The sequence below is a fragment of the Vicia villosa genome, linkage group LG2 (assembly GCF_029867415.1).
Source record: "Vicia villosa cultivar HV-30 ecotype Madison, WI linkage group LG2, Vvil1.0, whole genome shotgun sequence".
In the NCBI taxonomy this organism is placed as follows: Eukaryota; Viridiplantae; Streptophyta; class Magnoliopsida; order Fabales; family Fabaceae; genus Vicia; species Vicia villosa.
This window is the reverse complement of record NC_081181.1, coordinates 184,239,484-184,256,946: the sequence shown is the minus strand read 5'-3', so window position 1 is coordinate 184,256,946 and position 17,463 is coordinate 184,239,484. Positions and strand designations below refer to the sequence as shown.

The window sequence follows — 17,463 nt, the reverse complement described above, 5'->3', positions numbered from 1 at the left end:
AACCATTTATTGACTAGTTGCACATGCTCGTAGAGATCTCCTTTCCCATTGTACTCTTCTAGCATATGAGGTTTCTCTAATGATTTTGGTATCATAACATACAAATTGCAGGTACAAAGAGGGTGTCTATGAAGATTCTTCGTCATTTGTTTATCTACTTGGTCCGGTGGGGGAGTATGACTGCCTCGGTCTCCTTCGGAATTATGAGAATGAGTCTGGTGCTTCTTGATCTTTTAGTGATTTTGTGACTTTAAAGCTTTGTCTCTTCCCGGTGCAGTCATCTTAGGGGTGACAACTTGACTTCTCTTTGACACGACCTCTTGTACATTATTTCCTTTTGGAAGTGCATTGTGTAGGATCTCTTTAAGACAAAGCAACTTCTCCTCTATGGCTTGTGAGTTATATTTTTGAATAATGTTGTACAATGATGTTCAACAATTCATTGGCACCATTTATTCTGATATTGGTTCGCAATAAATAGAAACCAAGAAACGCTTTTGGTTGTGAAGTTGGATATGGTATTAGAGGCTTGATCAAAGGTATTATAGTAGATCCGACGAATTAAGGAGCTTGGAACAGATCTGGATGCACCAGAGTATCTGCAATACCTTGGGAAGGATGTGGAGATAGTTGGTTAATCACTGCTTGAGATGCTTTGCGTGTTGTAGCATAAATAGTAGCTTTAGATCCAAACATTACTAAAAAGTTTGGATGCCAGAAATATGGAAATTTAGGAAATCAGGGTTGATATGTTGTTTGATTAGGTCGAACACAATGTGTTCGATTTCAAGAAATTTTATATGATAAACCAAATGGATCTAAGAGAGAATGTGAGATTGTGGAAAACACGAGAACCAGAAGTTGATTTCCATAGACGAGACACCGTTTTGTTGTAGAACTAGAAATGATCCGTGAATTGGTGGTTGTGATAGATAATGGTGGATATGAGTTTCTGATGCAATGATAGAGGGGCTTCTAAAGGATAATAGTGTGATACAAAGAGTCGTTGGATGAATCTTGGATTTGGATTTCTTGTACTCTTCCATAAGGTAGTTCCCATGCGATTCAAGTACACTTCGTCTTCTACTGAAGGCCCAGTGCTTGAGGGACTACGCGGTGTTATATTTGCAAAAGGCTTCACCTAGGATGATGCATTTGAACAACCCTAAAAGAGGCGATGATGAAAGGTCACGCGAATGGTGGTATCACCTCTCCTTGTAGTATATTCCCTTGCCCTTACGTGGGAAATATGGAATAAGACGTTTTTGCGGTAGAGAGAAAGTCAATGTCATTAACTGACCCATGACTCTCTTAGAAATAGGGATTCAACTTTCCACTATTGACTAAGTGAGCGGTGGCCATTTCTGAGGAAACTATAGGTGCTAGAGACCTCTATAAATACATCTCATCTCAATGAGAAAAGACACACCCCAAAAATACACATTCTCTACACCCTAAAGAGCATAATGCTCTCTACATTATTAAAACACAGCCACCAATGATTGTACTTTTATTATCAAGCATCATCGCTCATCAATAGAAGTCTATCACCTCACGTGAGCAAGTCTCCTAAATCACCTCAAACACCACCGTACAAGACTTCTCGCTGCTTTTGACAAATCCTCACCAAAAACATGTTATAAACCTATTAAGATTTTTGAATCTCCCTACTAATTAGATAATATTTAATGTATTCAATTCAATTATTTTTAATAACATATTTATTAAGTTATTTAAAATATCCATGATTTTTCCCGTGCATATGAACAATTTTATATCTAGTATGGAAAATTATATTAACTTTTTGTAAAAATATTTTATTCAAGACATTTTTTATTAATTGTTGAGTGAATTTTATTGTAAAAAAAAAGTGATTTTCAATTCAAATATTTCTTTCCCCAAAACTATATATAATTTGAAAAGGTGTTTATATACCCAAGAGAGAAGGATGCAAGTTCCAAAGATTATAGGACCCAAGAGAATCCCACTAAATCAATTGAAATAGAAAAAGGTTAACACTCAAAAGACACTTTGAAAAAGAAAGTGCATGTGTTGAATTGATATTTCGATACCTATTCGTAACTTGCATCGGTAGTTTCAGCAACACCACCATGGCAAATCCACCTTCGCCATCGCAAAACTCCACTCATGGTCGTCATCGAACTGATCCAACTAACAAAAATCCTCTCTCTACATCATCACCGATTCCCTCGCCGGTAATATTCAATTTTATTATCATACTATTATTAGAAAAATTGAAATTAGGGTTTTTGTACTTTCGAATTATTATATTTTCTATATGATGATGATTTTTCATCAATTGATGTTGCTACTGTGATTAGGTTGGTGTTGTTGAAAAGAAGCAATCCATGGAGAAAGATGATTGTGGTTTTGATATTTGCACCCCCAAACAAAGTGAGGGTAAACAAAGTGGACGTCCTGTTGCTTTGAAACCATCTTTGTTTGCAAAGAACAGAGAAAAAAGGAAGGAAATGAAACAAAGTAGCAAAGAAATTGTGGTGTTAAGACCTGGAATGGTTCATTTGAAAGGTTACATTTCCAAAACTGATCAAGTTAAGATAGTGAAAAAATGTAGGGAATTAGGGTTAGGTGATGGTGGCTTTTACCAACCTGGTTATGAAGATGGGACTAAGTTGCATTTGAAAATGATGTGTCTTGGTAAAAATTGGGATCCTCAAACAAGTAAATATGTAGATCAACGACCCTCGGACGGGTCTATTCCGCCAAAAATTCCTAATGAATTCCTGACCTTGGTTCACTCTGCATTAGAAGCTTCACGTTCTGTCACTAAACTCTCTAACTCCAAACATATTTCCACATTCTCGCCTGATATCTGTATTGTCAATTTTTACTCTCAAAATGGACGACTTGGTCTTCATCAGGCAAGTGGCTTAACACATTCTCACATTGTTGTCAAATAGAAACCAAGGTTTTAAATAACGGTCGCGTAAAGGCTTTCATGATTTTGGTTGGTACAGGCGTTGCAACGCTTATTGCGGTCGTTGCGGTGTGAATTTATCCTAAAAATGGTGAATAACGATATTTGGATCGGCACCATCTGATACCATTTTGTTGCGGCGGCCGTTTTTTAAAACCTTGATTACAACTGTAGCTTGTTTCCTGATAAGCTATTTATTACAAAATGTTGTAAAACAGTGACTATAGTGGCACATGGCACTGTAGGTAGTGTAATTAGAACAAAAATGCTGTTTTGGGTATATGCAATTGACAACGGTGCATTTGTATATCAGATTTTTGAAAATTGTTTTTACTAATTGAGTGATGTTTCTTGCAGGACAAGGATGAAAGTGAACCGAGTATTTCTGCAGGGTTGCCCGTGGTGTCATTCTCTATTGGAAACTCTGCAGAGTTTTTGTATGGTGATGAAAGGGATGTTGACAAGGCAAATAAAGTTGTTTTGGAGTCTGGGGATGTTTTGATCTTTGGTGGCGAAGCTAGAAATGTCTTTCACGGCGTTAGTGCTATTAAGCCAGACACTGCCCCTAGCAGCTTGGTTGAAGAAACTAATCTCCGGAAACCTGGCCGATTGAATCTTACTTTCAGGCAGTATTAAATTAAAATGTTTCTGCATTTTGACTATAAGATTAGTTTGACACCTATTTCGCCTGTTTTTCAGGGCAGGGCTTGTAATGCTATGACATGCTAATTTCGTAACCATTTTGGGTTCTCTGTCTGTATTATAATCTCAGTTGTTTCAAATGCTAGAAATGCATTTTCAGATTAATGTTGCTGGAGTGTGCTGCAATAACCTTGCTTCTCTTGCAAGGCCCTAGGAAATCCAGTATCCTATGTTTTTACCATGCTGTTGTTTCATTCAAAAAGACTTTGTTGAGCCCATTGATCTGTTTTATATTGCACCATTCTCTTTTTACCATTCTTGTTTTTGGGTTGCTGATAATTGAGATTCTTTACAACTTTTATTTTAAGGGACTAGTCATAGATGTGCCAATAATGCTTTTCATTTTCCAACTTATACTTTATCCCCGTCAGAGAGGGTTACATATATTGAATGGGAAGAATATAAGGTTTTTATGAAGAAACCTGGTGTAGGCAATAAATCAGAACCGTGTATAGAAGAAAAATTATTACTAATTTATAATGGGTTTAGTGTATGTTTATTAAACGAATTAAGAGATCAGATCTTAAGTTCTCATAATGCGTGATCACACGACCATCTATTACCATACAGGAGAGAACGTGGCTCTTATTGCTTCCACAATGCATGAACATCAGATTCTAGCTACTCGATCAAATGGATATATTAGGGCAAGGTTAGTTTGATTTGATCAGAGCGAAAATACTAGACCTTATTCATTCGGGCGGGTTTTAGGGCGCGACCTACTCTATGTAGTGCTGAAAAATGAAAATAAGTGAAAATGAAGATGTCATTTTCTATTTCCTTTATATATTGCCTATGCACAAAGACTTCATTGCCCTTAAGTTTAAACTTACATGCTAAGTACACCAATCTTCTTAAATAATGGAAATTAGGCTTAATAATCATCTTGTTAGATAACTAATATGTCACTTATAGTATAATGATTAGCATTAGAAAACTAGGGCATTACCCTGTTGGTTGGTGCTTCTACCATTGTCTTCTGTAAAGATGTTGATGAGATATTTGCAGAGTTTTATGATCATTTGGTTTCTGTAAAGATGTTGATGAGATATTTGCAGAGTTTTATGATCATTTGGTTTCTGTAAAGATGTATATTGTGCACCAGCTCCAAGTCTATGGAGTACATCTATGGAGTACAATATACAATTACATCCAATGATTTTATAGAGTACCTGATAGGAAGCAATTTAGCTTCCTATCAGTACCACATCCTTATATGACACTAGATGCAGAATGAGGTCCCTCAAGGCCAGTTCGTCAAGAGATCTTTGAAAAAAAGCAGACAAAGGCGAATCATTTTGTCCATGTGTTGTCAATATCTCACTCTATTGTGGCTATTGAGAAAGACCATAATTAGGGGCAAATTTGAGGAAAGCACATCTAACCAATTGTCTAAAGGTGTAAAATGTTATCCACAGTTAATCCGGAGATTAAATTGCGAGAGTTTTTTTTCTTCCCTATTTTAAGGAAACACGGAAAATATGTAGGCAAGGTTAATCTGAAGATTAAAATTCAGAACTTTTTTCCTCAATGGTAAGGAAACATAGAAATACTTGGGCAAAGTTAATTCAAAGATTAAAATCCAAACCTTATTTTTGGTAAAAAAAAATGAGTTGTTACTATGACGAAGTGATTTAATGTATAATAGACACGCTCGAAATTTAAAATCCGAACATTATGTAGAATGTTTTGAAATCTGTCCATAGGATGTGCGACTAGGTGCAGCGAACAACACCAAAAAAAAATCCTCCTTATCCTAATAATGGCCAGTTTGTTTCAGCTTTAAAAAAATGGATTTTTTCTTTGTATTTTTGAAAATAGATTTTCTAAAACTGTTTTTCAAAATATTACAAGTTTTTTTATATTCGTTTTTTTTAAAATGAAACACTTAATTTGACATCCTATAACATAAACATACATAATTGAAAACCAAAACTTAGTCAAAATCATAATTTTTTCAAAAAGTTGTATTTCAAAAATGATTTTTATGAAAATCTATTTGAAATAGCTTCACAATTAAGTGATTTTTTAAAATTTTGATATCCAAATTTTTTCCCCATAAATAGATGAAATACCTAAAATCACATTTTAAGAATAACTATTCAAACAGATTTTTCATTTGAAGCTTTTATAAAAAGTTTCTTTATAAAAAATTTTTTCGCAAAATTTGATAACACTATAAAAATCATTTTTAAAAAAAGCCAAAACAAACAGGCCCTAAATCTATTCATGCGCCAAACATCTAATCTATTATAGAATGCTGCTTAGAATTCGTGACATCTATTTATTAACTTTAATGAATAACATTACTATTAGGCTATTAAAAAGATGCCTCTTCTCTAGACAAAAAGTAACGCCTCTTCTCAAACTTGCTTAAGTTCTCACAAACCAATCACCACGTGTTAGGATGCTAGAACCCTAAATCTAATAAAACTATAAAAGTTGTAAAACTAAGAGAAAGATAAAACAAAACTATTAAAAATAAACTTCATTTCTTTTCATTGATTGATTTTCAAGTGTCAAAGACACTACATATATATATATAATAATATTAATGGATAATAAACTAAAGGCCCAATACTAATTAAAGCCCAATTCAACAATATTTAAATATCCTAAGAACATTCTAGAAAACATTATAAAATAAAATACTAATATAAATTCTAATTCTAATTAATCATAATCCTTACTCTATCATTGCCGCCGGGTTCACTTGAACCTTGTCCTCAAGGTTCTAGAAATATCACTTAAAATAATTTTAAAAGATTATGATCAACTTTTTAATGTCTTCATAATAAATCTAATTAATTTTAAACCAGCAGGTGGGACCGGTTTGTAGTAGATGAAATAAGGTAGCATAATTTGTGGATGCACATGGGAGAGAGAAATTGGAGGCAGGTGATGTAGGTGAAATCAAACAAGTGGTGCAGGGTGGAATCTGAAAAGAAGCCATCAATTTGTATAAGTGAAATAGATAAAAAAAAACTCTTTTTTTCCTTTCATTCTTTTCTTCTCTCTCCCGTTTTCTTCTCTCTCCCTTTTTTTTTCTTTTTTTTTTCTTACAAATTCATAACACCCATATTCAAATCTTGAACACCTTGTCGGATCAATGAAATTTTTCCACATTTTTACTAGCATATCCGGTAGTCTCAGCAGTGGCCGTGATGGTGGTCGGCTAAATGATGGTTGTGATGAGGGAGCAAAAACTAGGAGTAGAATTGAAGATTTTGGTTTTAGTGACAAATCCGGAGGTTTCGGCGGTGGAGGAGGAAACATCGGAGACAGATCATTCCTTGGCAATGGATCTTGAAATTCATCCACTTTCTTAGTCTTGGAGAGTGATTCCCGAAGAAAGTTAGCATCCAAACTAACACTATCAATAAGTTTATTGAATATAGGAGCTAAGTCACAAGCTTGTTTGAACTTGCTTTCTGGTAATGAAATTGGGAATAACGCAAATGGATCATGTACCAACCCAACACTTGTTCCTGATTTCTCTTTGGAATTCAAGGTTTCATCTTCTGTTTGTTCTAATGGTGGCGGATCTGGTGGTTCTGGTAATAGTGTCGGAGATGATGTCGGAGGCTGTTTCAACTCCGATAGTGACGCCGGAGTTATCGCCGGAGTTCGTAAAATCGTAGGAGTTATATTTTTTTTCACTTTTTCTGCTGTCTGTTCCTCATAAACAGTGGGGGTTACGAAATTCTCTTCCCCAATAAACTCAGAGATGGAAGCAGAAGTAGTGAAAAAATTACCTTCATCTTTGAATATGACTTCTGAGTTTTCTGTTTTGTTGTTACTATTTGTGACTTGTTTCAAAACAGATGTAGAATGGGTATGATAAACATAACCAATGGTGGAAGAGCTGTTTGTGGGTTATTTAGAAAACGAAAATATTGAATCAGTTGGCTTTGGTGTGGATTGATAAGAATGAATAAGAGGAGTGGAAATTTTTGTGTGATAGAAAGGTGAATGATAACCATGTTCTTGTTGTCGAGAGATAGGGGGGAGTTTAAGGGTTTTGGTTTGTAGAGGAAAGGAAAATAGATCCGGAGGTATTGTGAATTGGAAAGGGTTTTGAGACTTTTTCTTTTTAGATCTTTTCTTAAAAGAAGAATGAGATATTTGGAGATACTTATCAAAATCTCTTCTATTTCTAGAATAGGTTTGATATTGATGAGAAATTATGGAGGAGGTGTTTGTTGGTTGAAGTTGTTGATGATAATTATGGTAGTAATATGAATGAGGAGATGATGAATAAGATGAATATGAGTTAGGGTTTGGTGGATGTGGTGAATACCCATGATTTGGATACAAAATTGGTGATGGTGTTGGAACATATGGATTTGTGTAATAGGGTGAGAAAAGTTCCCATGGAAAGGATGGAAATGAAGGTGTGGTAGGAGTTATGAAAGAGGGGTTTGTGGGATAGATAGGAGGAATGCTCCATTGATGTGATGAAGGTGTAAGATAAGGGTAATCCATAGGAGGATTTGAGTACATGATGAAAGCACCAATTGTTAGGATGCTAGAACCCTAAATCTAATAAAACTATAAAAGCTGTAAAACTAAGAGAAAGATAAAACAAAACTATTAAAAATAAACTTCATTTCTTTTCATTGATTGATTTTCAAGTGTCAAAGACACTACATATATATAATAATATTAATGGATAATAAACTAAAGGCCCAATACTAATTAAAGCCCAATTCAACAATATTTAAATATCCTAAGAACATTCTAGAAAACATTATAAAATAAAATACTAATATAAATTCTAATTCTAATTAATCATAATCCTTACTCTATCACCATGCATGTCGTTTAAACTCTTGTTATAATTGAAACCCAAAAAAAAACTTTAAATACTCTGCATGTAGTAGTATACAGTATCAGCTTGAGGGAGTAGCATTGAAAAGTTCATCTTTTCACAACACTCATTCTCCACTTTCATCCCTGCTTCTCCATTCCACCACCACCGCAGGTATAAATTTAAATTTCATTCTATATCAACTACAAGTAGTTTGAATTATAGTTCACCTATCTTGTCTACCATACAGAGTTTAAAATTTGATACGGTATAATACTTTAATCGTTTTGCCACTTTTAAACCGTGACTAATATGTGTGTGAGTGTTGTAAATCCGGCTACATAGTTTGGTTCTTTTATGAGAAAAAGAGTATTTGTATTATTATTCATTCATTGATTGATTTTTGTTGTTGTTCCTAGGTCATTGTTGTTGAAGATAAATAGTACAATATGAGTATGTGGGACAGTAATTCACATGAAAAGGAAACAAAGCATTTTGATATTTGCACCCCCAAACAAAGTGCAGGTCGTGTTCTTTTGAAATCATCTTTGTTTGCAAGGAACAGAGAAAAAAGGAAGGAAATGAAACAAAGTGACAAAGAAATTGTGCTGTTAAGACCTGGAATGGTTCATTTGAAAGGTTACATTTCTTTAACCGATCAAGTTAAGATAGTGAAAGTATGTAGGGAGTTAGGGTTAGGTGATGGAGGGTTTTACCAACCTGGTTATAAGGATGGGACTAAGTTGCATTTGAAAATGATGTGTCTTGGTAAAAATTGGGATCCTCAAACAAGGCAGTATGGATGTCAGCGGCTGTCAGACGGGTCTGTTTCGCCAAAAATTCCTGATGAATTCTTGACCTTGGTTCACTCTGTAATCAAAGATTCACATTCGCTCATCGAACCCGCTAGCTCCAAACCGCTTCCCGTGATCTCACCCGACATTTGTATTGTCAATTTTTACGAAAAAAATGGTCGACTTGGTCTTCATCAGGCATGTATATTACTAGTATATTCACACGGTAGCACTATAGTTTAGCAGAATTTCGAACAAAACACTATGCCATTTTGTGCAAAATATTGTCGAACATCAGCACTATAGTAATGTAGTTTATTAGAATTTCAATAAACCGCTATTTTCTGCAATATGCAGATGACAAACATGCATTCAGATTTCACATTTTAGATCTTGACTGACTAATTGACTAAGGTTTCTTGCAGTACAAGGATGAAAGTGATGAGAGAATGCCAGTGGTGTCATTCTCTATTGGAGACCCAGCAGAGTTTTTGTATGGTGATGAAAGGGATGTCGACAAGGCAAAGAAAGTCGTTTTGGAATCTGGGGATATTTTGATATTTGGTGGCAAAGCTAGAAATGTCTTTCATGGCATTAGTGCTATTAAGCCAGACACTGCCCCTAGCAGGTTGCTTGAAGAAACTAATCTCTGTAAACCTGGCCGATTGGAACTATCTTTTATAAAGCTCGTTTCTGGTCTTGGTCAAGGATCTCCATTCAGCCACGGTCTTCTCACTCCACCACCACCACCACTCTTCCCACAGGTAATATTCATTATCGTTTTCATTTGATCACTAAATTTGAATTTGTAATAGGTTGATTCACTTGTTTATTCATTCTCAGATTGCTACAAGGTGGATTTCTTGGCACCCTTCTAGGGAGGATTGTTTTGTCCTTAACGTGGATGGGAGCTGCCTTGGTGATTCGGGGCGTGCTGGTGCTGGAGGCCTAATTAGAAAAGGTGATGGTAGTTGGGTGATTGGTTTCAGTTGCTTCCTTGGGATAGCCGATAACAACTATGCATAACTTATGGCTGTTTATCATGGCCTGAATCTTGCTATGTACAATGGTTGCACCGATATCTGTTGTTATTCGGATTCCAAAACTGTTATAGATCTCATTTCTAAGCCTGTCAATAACCTTCATTCTCATGCTTCAATAATAGCCTATATTAAAGAATTGGCGAATTTGGATTGGAAGGTGACTTTTTCTCATACTCTTAGAGAGGGGAACGAGAGTGCTGATTTTCTAGCAAAATTGGGTTCAAGTAATGACATCAAAATGAAGATTTGGAACTCCCCTCCTGAGGGTATCGAGACCTTACTTCTATCTGATTCTAGGAGGACGCTACATCCTCGGCCTTAACACATGAAAAGGAAACAAAGCTTTTTGTTATCTCGCCCCCAAACAAGGTGGACATGTTTTGAAACCATCTTTATTTGTAAAATCTAGAGAAAAAAAAAGAAGGAAATGAAACAAACCAACAAAGGATGACCTGAAATTGTCTTTTTGAAGGGATACTGTCATACCCCAAAATTTGCCCATGTTATTTTCCACACATAAAATCAAAACAAAAGACAAAGCTCCAAAACACACTCTCCTATACAAAAAGCTCTGAACCAGGGAGTTATTAATTCAATGGAAAATCATTGAATCAATAGCTCAAGGTGGTTCCATAGGGTCACCAACATCCCAAAGTATCTCCATATAAAGTTTCAAATCAATCAGAGCAAATTGGGTCCCTCAAATCCTGATTAGGTCAACAGTCGACTCTCAAGGGCAAAATAGTCATTTCAAGTCAATATACAGTCAAAGTTCAAGGTATTTGGTCAACAACACCCTCATAACCCTAAAATCATCATTTGATCAAGGGTTGATCATGATGATGCAAGGAAAGATCAGAGAAGTCAAAAGTCAAGAGTTACTATTTTGGGCATGAACTAAAAAAGTCAACCAAACTTTGAAAATTCACCAAATATTCATACTTCATCAGAAAAATTCCCACCAAAGCTCATTTTGAAGAGAATTCATTCCTCTATCCAATGGTCCAAGAATCAGAGCCCATAGGTCAATAATCTAAGAGATATGGCTTCATACATTGTAGGTCCTCTTCAAAAGTCAACAAGAAGACACTTTTTTCAAAAGGGTATAAAATGAGAATGGAAAATAATTTTGATATGGAACCAAATACATTGGTTAGAGGACTCTCTAAGGTTTCTAAAAAGTCCTAGAACACTTCCATACCTAAAATATTGAGGGATATATGCCTTGTCAAAGTCGGTCGATTTTAGAGGGAAAAATGTGAAAGAAAAAGACTTCAAATTGAATTTTCTTGCAAAGAGGCCCAATATGTTTTGGCCCAAGCTTGCTCCCCAAGTCATCTAGAAGCTCTAATTAGAAGGCCACGAAATTTTGATTAAAATTTGATTTTATATGAATTAATATTCAATTAAATCATGATTTAATCAAATATTTAGAAGGAAAATTGAAAAGATTTAATTTATCTTTAATTTCAATCAATCCCAATCATTAAAATACTACCAAATCATCACAAATTCGGGCAAGAAAGATTGAGTCAAGGAAGATTGAATATAGACCAAATTTAGCAAGTTTCAATACAATTCTCAATCAAATTTCCCAAAATTTAAAGGATGGATTCAAAGAGATTTGGTTGGTTTTTGTTAACCTAGATCATTCACTATAAGTATAGCAAGCAATCACAAGGGTTAAGGGGTTTTTTTTTGGCCGCTTGAGAATCCTAAATACCGTGGAAAGTTTTCAAAGAAAGGGAAACTGGTTTTCAAAGAAAGAGCTCGGTGCAGGGTGCCTCAAGGATCCCAATCGATTCTATGGTCTTCTCTGAACGTGTGCAGATCCTCACCATCGATTGAGACACGCTGAAACGCAAGATACAGGTTCATGAAAGTGTCAATATTGTTCAGATTCGAATTCATTCATATAAGCATTTTGCATACGATTTGATTGTTTGTTTATGTTTACATTGATACTATGATTGTTCCTGGGCATTTTATTGGTCTTTTAATCGCTTGTATGAAGGAACACCATTATTAGGTTTTCAAGGTCCCGTATTGGGGCTTTCTGGTACAGGGGAAATTAAGCTAATCGGAGATCACCTTCGCGTTCAGGGGGACAAACTCGATCGATCCATGGGCTCGTATCAAATTTTGCGTGTGTATTGTGTGTTTTTGTTTATGCAGAAGCTATGGCGACGGATGCATGTTCGTAGGCAAAAGTCTGGACCTAAAACGACGGACCAACAAGGAAGATGATGCTGTGGCGCTAGTTGATTGGCCCAATTCGAATTCCTCAGCCAACGCGCGCGTTTTGCGTTTTAATTGCGTTTGTATCTTTTCTTTTCACATATATGTTTAACGCTGCGTTCTTATTCAAGTCGTTCAGATAGCACGGATGGCAAGACGTGACTTGAGAAACCAAAAGAGCCTGGGTTCGATTCCCAGGCATGACAATATATTTTTACATGTTGATTTCCTCTGGATCACATATATACACTCAAAGCAGGATCATGCTGCACCTTCACACTCTCAGCCATCAGATGCATTGTGAATCCGATCCAACGTCCCTGATGCTGAAGGCGCATCATATACCCACGCAGCCTCATCACACCAAATCAAACAGATAAGTTTTCTTTTCTTTTTTTATTTTAATTACACAAATCCAATACTTATTTTTATATTATTTTTCTTTTATATAATTTATTCTAACAAAACTTTTCTCTTACATAATAACAATTATATTGTTCATAATATTTATTTTATTATATTATTTATTTTATATTAATTTTATTTAAATTCTTCCAATTAGATTATTTATTCTAATATTTTCAATAATTAAAATATATTTTATTCCAAAAAAAATCTATAAAAATTATTTTACACTCGATTTAATTTCCTTATTTCGATTTAATTAATTAGGTCGCAAGACCAATAATTAATTAAATCAATTTGTCATTATAGTGAATTTGAATCCTAATTAGGGTTTGCCCTACACTAAAAAATCTTCTTCTTCTGTGCCTTTTTCAGGGTTATCTTTTCAAACGCCTTCCGACTACGCGCCTGATTCAAAAGCCAAAGTTAAGTAGTCAGTTTAATTTAATTTAAATTATATTTGATTTATATTTTAAATTAGGGTTTGTTTCGCCTTCTTCCTTTCCTGCCTTGTTTCTTTTCAGGGTTAACCTTAAAGGCACCTTAGCAACCATATCAATACAAATTCAAAAGCTAAGTCCTATTTCATATTTATTTTAAATAATCATTTTATTTTATTTTGTTTTTTTTATCAAATTATTTTATTTTATTTTGTTTTTTTATCAAATTAGGGTTAGATTTAATTGCCATTGATATAGCCATACATTCACTGCTTCCTGTTATTTTTTCTGTCAATTCTCCGAGGGTCAGGGTCAATGCTTCATGCTTCAAGGCAAATCTCTGCCCCATCAACCTTCATCAATCAAAGCCAAAGGATTGTCAAACTGCCGAAGCTACGGACATTGGTAACCCTAAACCTTACTTTTTATTACTTATGTCAAACCCTATTAAGGGATCCGCTGGTTTCATTGTCCCCTCCCCCATATTATTATGTATCTGTTTACTGGTTGTATTGATTGGCCTTGAAGGCACTTAAATTGTTATATTATTTTTTTTTACTGCGTGGTTAGTAATTTAGGGAGTGCAAGCCTTTAACAGAATTAGATAACTAATTATAAGATAAATATTATCTGAATACAACCACGTGATTGGTGCACACACTCACCTTTAGTGTAATCCCTCTGGTTGCCTTGTTGCCTTATACTGTTTCCTTATTGTTGCCTGTTGCCTTTAAACGTAAAGATAGTCAAGTCCCTCGATTCCGAGGGTACCTAAAGCAAAACAAATGTTGCCCTAAGTTCATTATCATCATCAATTTTGTCCCTCGATGTTGCCTTAAAATGATGATGTGTCCCAATTGCTAAGGTATCCTCGCATGATGCCTAAAAAGATTAATGACTATTGTATCCTTCCCTTAGACTACCTGCCCTCTTTATGGCATGGGACAGTCTTATGGCGAACGATTACTCGATGACCCTTAAACATCCAATTGAAAGACTTCCTGCCCTTTATGGCGTGGATAGATCCTTTCGCCTCGAAAAGCTAAAAGAACAAATTTTCAAACTTAGGGAAATTGCTACCAATTGCTTGCTCTAATTCAAATTACTTTTTACACCTCTATTCCAAATTCAAATTCAAACTATTTTCAAATACTTTTCAAAAAAGACTACGCTTATTCACAAGCTAAAGTTCTTATTCAAAATTTCTATTTGCACACTGCTTTTTTCAAACAATCAAACATTTCAAACAAACGAAGTGAGCTAAGCAATTAAGAGCCCATGGATAACCATGGATGCAAAGGGTGCCTTACACCTTCCCTTTGCATAATTACCCCCCGAACTCAAAATCTTTTCCAAAGGTCTTTCCTGTTCTTTTAGCCTTTCCTAATTGGATAAAATAAAAGTCGGTGGCGACTCTTGCTTACCGCGACATTCCGATTAATAAAAAGTCAATTCACCGTATTACAGAACTGGCGACTCTGCCGGAGATGCTTTCGAATAAAAGAGGGGTTACCTTAGAGCTAGGATCACTTTAAATTTGTTTGACTTGTTTGCTTTATCTTTAAAGGTTGTTTTGGGTATTCTGCTGTGTGAAAGATCCTACACCCGAATCTAGTGTACCTTAGGTATGTGGCATGAGACCAGGGAGGCTGTACGACATGTATCGTTATGGTTGAACTGGTAGCCACCGTTAGTGCGATACTTTGGTTTGTCCTGATGGCCCTTGAATATGATCGAGGAGACATTTGGCTACCGCGTGGTGTCATGAGCACTAATTCGCCTTTAGAACCTTAGTTGAACTTGACTTTGGCCTATAGGAAGTAGCGAGATAGCTGGCTTTGGATTCCTGACTGAAGCCGGTTGATACTAGATGCTACACTCATTGAGATTGGACTCAAGGGATGCTTTTGGCTGGCCGATTGTGCGCTATGTTGAGACAATGCCCACGAGAAAGATCAAGGATATGAGCACCATAGAACCCGATCTTTATCTAGGACAGGTTGAACCAACTAAACTTCAGTGGGGAGGGTACTTACCTACGAACTTCAAGCAAGCCTCTAAACCTAAGGGCACTTGTGTGACTTGTTTGCGTTTGCTACTAACCTTCGCTTCCTTGCAGGTTGTGTTAAAAGGACTTGTTTGTCCTTACTATCTCACACTATGCCAAATGAACTTCATTCGCATAACATCATGACATCATGACATCATAAGCATAACATGATTAACTAACCCTTTCAAGGATCCTAGGAATTTAGGACGCACAATTTCAGGTGTCTTTATCAAAGACTGAATTCCTGTCAAGGGGCAAGAGGATTTATTTTCCTCTGGCCACACAACTCCCAATTCAAAGACTCAGTACCTAGCAAGGGGCAAGAGGATTTATTTTCCTCTGGCCACGTACCTTCCAATTCAGAAGTATCATCGAATCAGAGGCGATGACCCACTCGATATGGTGAGCTTGATTCTCAAAGAAAGACGTTCAAAGACAAAATTCCGATTTCTTCAGACAAAGACGCGACCAAATCATTTTCTAATGTTGCTAACTAAATTCCTAAAGATCCTTGAAAAGATTGCATTTGCATTCATAACATCACATAAAACTAACTTTTCCTTTCAGGTCAACCAACCGGTCATGCAACTATCATCAACAAAATTAAAGGCATCCTAAAGTATGGCTCTTTCAGATATGGTCTAATGAATGACTCGTTCTGACATCCTTCATCAGATATGGTCTAATGTATGGCTCGTTCTGATTGTTCTCCTTCAGATATGGTTTAATAAATGACTCGTTCTGATTTCCTACTTCCAGATATGGTCTAATGTACGACTCGTTCTGGTATCCTTCATCAGATATGGTCTAATGTATGGCTCGTTCTGATTGTTCTCCTTCAGATATGGTTTAATAAATGACTCGTTCTGATTTCCTACTTCCAGATATGGTCTAATGTACGACTCATTCTGGTATCCTTCATCAGATATGGTCTAATGTATGGCTCGTTCTGATTGTTCTCCTTCAGATATGGTTTAATGAATAACTCGTTCTGATGTCCTACTTCCAGATATGGTCTAATGTACGACCCGTTCTGGAATTCCTCTTCATGTATGGTTTAAATAACTCGTTCTGATGTCCTACTTCAGATATACATTTCAGAAGCTCGAACCCTGGACATTCTGAAACATTCTTATCAGATACACATTCCGGAAGCTCGAACCCTGGATACTCTGAATCTCTACACCAGTTCCACAAGAACGACGCAAGCCAGATGCACCTAAGCGTCAATTCACCAAAATCAACATGTCGTCGGTTCAAACATTACAACCTCTTTTGAAGATCAGAATGATTACTCTGAGGGTTGCTCCTAAGAATTCTAACACCTCTGACTATAAACTCAATGCGAGGTGCATGTACTATTCCAACATTCCTGGACATTACATAAACAATTGTCGGACATTGAAGAATAAGATTCAAGATCTGATCAATGACGGAGAAACAAAATTCAATCCTCTTGAAACTCCTGTGGTGATCACCGCTCCTATGCCTAAGTCATGTCAAGGCTGATTGACGTCTAAACGGACCAACTTTTAGATCATTAGATCTACTTTCATTTGCAAGTTGCTTTTCTGTTTGTTTAAACATTTGAATCATGATAGACATTATCTGTTTTAATAATCATCATCAGTGCATTGCATATGTTCGTCTTGAATAATTTATTTCGCTATCACTCATTTTAAATTGCGCCTTTACTTTGCATATGTTTTACGATACTCAACTCCTGCTAAAGTTGTATACCTTTTGAGGGAGGATGACGAACACGATACCGCAACCTCATACAGTATGCTCTTGAGCGGACTATGCTGACGATGTACAGGCATTGTTTCAATTCCTAAACAACGGAGATATAAGGATGTTAATCCCTCGTCAACCCCTGTGAGCCTAAGAAGTAGAAGTTTTTTTCTTGTACTAATTAAAACCCTTGAATATAACCTGGGGCAGGGTAGTTCTCAGTTAATTTGGCCGTGCATTCTATTTTAAGAGAACCATTCAGTACACTTTTCAACAAAGGTTTCAATC

At 35.9% G+C, this 17,463-nt stretch overlaps 3 protein-coding genes across 3 annotated transcripts; all 3 read left to right on the top strand.

Annotated features, from left to right (window-relative positions):
• The first annotated feature begins 1,949 nt into the window (after positions 1 to 1,949).
• LOC131647633 (uncharacterized) lies at positions 1,950 to 3,770 on the top strand. The gene is made up of 3 exons (XM_058917502.1): positions 1,950 to 2,216; positions 2,343 to 2,903; positions 3,317 to 3,770. Exons 1-3 carry the CDS (start codon positions 2,112 to 2,114, stop codon positions 3,593 to 3,595), a joined length of 945 nt encoding a protein of 314 aa, XP_058773485.1. The 5' UTR covers positions 1,950 to 2,111; the 3' UTR covers positions 3,596 to 3,770.
• A 5,150-nt stretch (positions 3,771 to 8,920) lies between these two features.
• On the top strand, positions 8,921 to 10,291 carry LOC131650833 (alpha-ketoglutarate-dependent dioxygenase abh1-like). Its single transcript, XM_058920544.1, has 3 exons — positions 8,921 to 9,463; positions 9,691 to 10,029; positions 10,109 to 10,291. Exons 1-3 carry the CDS (start codon positions 8,921 to 8,923, stop codon positions 10,289 to 10,291), a joined length of 1,065 nt encoding a protein of 354 aa, XP_058776527.1.
• Positions 10,292 to 10,294: 3 nt separating this feature from the next.
• On the top strand, positions 10,295 to 10,630 carry LOC131650832 (uncharacterized). The gene has a single exon (XM_058920543.1). The coding sequence runs from the start codon at positions 10,295 to 10,297 to the stop codon at positions 10,628 to 10,630; it is 336 nt and encodes a 111-aa protein (XP_058776526.1).
• The last annotated feature ends 6,833 nt before the right edge of the window (positions 10,631 to 17,463 follow it).